Below are 2749 nucleotides of genomic sequence, written 5' to 3'. Positions count from 1 at the left end.
CAAATTGATTGGCCTTTATTTGATAGAACATTAAGTGTACTTGTATTCTTATTTGGTTACTATTAGTGATTACCATTTGTAATAGCAGATACAGTGTATAAATCATTGTTTATTAAATAATTCATGAGTGGTAGTTAATGAAAACTTTATATATTGAGAAGTTAATAATACTAAGGAGATCACAAAAAGGAAGAATTCAGCATGAACATATTCAGAGGAGACCTGGGAGTAAGAAAAGTAGACCAGATGTGCAATAACACATCAAATGGAACAGTGTTCTTACCATTGTGTTCTGAGCCATGATGTTCGGCCATGGAGAAAAACAATAAGACTGTCACCACAGATTTTATTCTTTTGGGGCTCTGGCCTGAGTTCAGCCACCTTGTGATCCTTATCTTCCTCATTCTTCTGGTCTATCTTATGGCTGTGATAGGCAATGCTATTCTCATTCTCCTCATCTGGCTGGATTCTCGACTCCACTGTCCTATGTACTTCCTGCTCAGTCAGCTTTCCCTTATTGATGTGGCTCTGATCTCAACTACTGTCCCCAAAATGGCCACAAATTTCTTCTCAGGGAAGAGAACCATATCACATATTGGTTGTGGATCCCAGATCTTATTCAGCTTAACCTTGGGAATTTCTGAGTGCTTTCTGCTTACCCTCATGTCCTATGACCGCTACATTGCCATCTGCAATCCACTGCGTTATTCAGTCATGATGAGCCATACCATTTGTAAACAGATGGTCATTGGGTCCTGGGTCGGAGGGGCAATAACTTCACTGGTTCATACAGCCTATGTCATGCACTTACCCATCTGTCATCCTCGAGAGATCCCACACTTCTTGTGTGAGGTCATGGCACTCCTGAAGCTCACTTGTGAGGACATTTCAGCCTATGTAAATTCAGTGGTGGTCTCAAGCTTTCTGGTGGTCCTCATCCCTCTGAGTCTTATCCTGGCTTCCTATATCCGTATATTCCTTGCTGTTGTCCACATGAATTCCCCTGAAGGCAAGAACAAGGCCTTGGCCACATGCTTCTCCCATCTCTGTGTGGTCAGCCTTTACTTTGGTCCTGCTGTATTAGTCTACATGAGGCCAGGATCCTTTAAGACCCCCAAAATAAACCAGTCCCTCTTTATGTTTAATGCTATTCTTACCCCTATGCTTAACCCTCTCATCTATAGCCTTAGAAACAAGGATGTCATAGCAGCTATGAAGAGTATAGTCATTAGTAGATGCTTCCTGGAAAAGGTGAAACACCACCGAGCTTGCTACACCTAATTATAACCATATGTTAGCATGTTTCTCTGAATTGTCTTTAAGATCCTTTAGGACTTGACAAATTCAGCATGGGACTCATGGATATATGAGAGGTCATTTTTTCCAACACCCTTATTGTGTGAAAATAAAAACAAAACTTAAAATAACTTATTGATGTCCTCACAACACCACCCAAAGATTCAGTTCTTCCAACAGGAAATCCTGAAACTACACTGCTTTTCTAAATAACACAGAGCATCATTCTTTCTCATATATGCCCAAGTAATTAAAGCACTCATTTCATTAAACATACCTCTGAATAAGAAGGTGTGCGATGCTCCTAGGAACAGTGACAGAATTCACAAATTCAGGGTTGGATGAGGAAGCATAATTTCTAACAGCAGTACTCAACTGTTATGGAATTAAAATAATTTAATCTTCCTTGAATTACCAAAGCAGATATGAGATTGGCAAAAGCTCATACACCTGCAACCCAGTAGTCAGCATTTTGTTTCATGAGGAACAAAATATAAACATGCCTCCTTTATCTTGGTCTCAACAAATTTTCAGTTTTCGTTGTATTCTGACTTTGTACCCATTTTACAATGCAAACATCACAAAACAAGAGGGCAGAACGTGACAATTTGAGAAATTGGAATAAAATAATATTACTTACTTTGTAACATTTATGAGAGGGGTAGAATTAATGTATGTAAATTGGTTAGAACAGTGGAGGCAACAAGAAAGTCTTTTGTTTTGCTTTTAAAGTTTTTAATGTTTATTTATTTTTTGAGAGACAGAGCATGAGCAGAGGATGGTCAGGGAGAGAGGGAGTCATGGAATCTGATGCAGGCTCCAGGCTCTGAGCTATCAGCACAGAGCCTGATGTGGGGCTCAAACTTACAAACCGCAAGATCGTGACCTGAGTTGAAGTTGGAGGATTAACCAGCTGAGCAATCCAGGGGCCCCAAAGTTTTATGTTACACACATCCATGCATCTGAAAGCCAGAAAACTCATTTAACACTCAGTATGAAAGCCAGTGAACTAAGCTTTTTCTAAGAGCTTTCTCCTATGCATGGTAATTAAGGCTTTATTTTATAGGTGACAAAGATGTGCCATATTTATTTCAAGTTGGATGCGAAGTAGCTGAGTGTTAAAAGCAGCCTTTGGTCAAAGATGAGAACAAAGAACAAAACAAAACAAGACAAATCTTTCTTCTAGTATATAAAATCAATTTAAAATTTTATTCAAGAAAAATATGTGACTTTGCTACTTTAATAATAAAAAAAATAAAACGCAAATTTTTTAAAGTTGCAATTATTGGGGCACCTGGGTGCTATAACTCTTGGTTGGTTGAGTGTCCAACTGTTGATTTCAGCTCAGGTCATCATCCTGGGGTTGTGGAATTTAGCACTGCATTGGGCCTCCATGCTGAGTGTGGAAACTGCTTAAGATTTTCTCTCTTTCTCTCTCTTTCTCTCTCTCTTT

At 39.0% G+C, this 2749-nt stretch overlaps 1 protein-coding gene across 1 annotated transcript; it reads left to right on the top strand.

Annotated features, from left to right (window-relative positions):
• Positions 1-247: 247 nt before the first annotated feature.
• Positions 248-1281, top strand: LOC106974652 (olfactory receptor 2T27-like). Its single transcript, XM_015071916.2, has one exon. The coding sequence runs from the start codon at positions 313-315 to the stop codon at positions 1279-1281; it is 969 nt and encodes a 322-aa protein (XP_014927402.1). The 5' UTR covers positions 248-312.
• The last annotated feature ends 1468 nt before the right edge of the window (positions 1282-2749 follow it).

The sequence above is a fragment of the Acinonyx jubatus genome, chromosome A1, assembly GCF_027475565.1.
Source record: "Acinonyx jubatus isolate Ajub_Pintada_27869175 chromosome A1, VMU_Ajub_asm_v1.0, whole genome shotgun sequence".
NCBI lineage: Eukaryota > Metazoa > Chordata > Mammalia > Carnivora > Felidae > Acinonyx > Acinonyx jubatus.
Note: the sequence above shows the minus strand (reverse complement) of the source record. Positions and strands in the feature narration are given on the sequence as shown.

Bases quoted from the DNA above. Each gene is read 5' to 3' on its own strand.
- LOC106974652 (XM_015071916.2), top strand. From the start codon at position 313: ATGGAGAAAAACAATAAGACTGTCACCACAGATTTTATTCTTTTGGGG.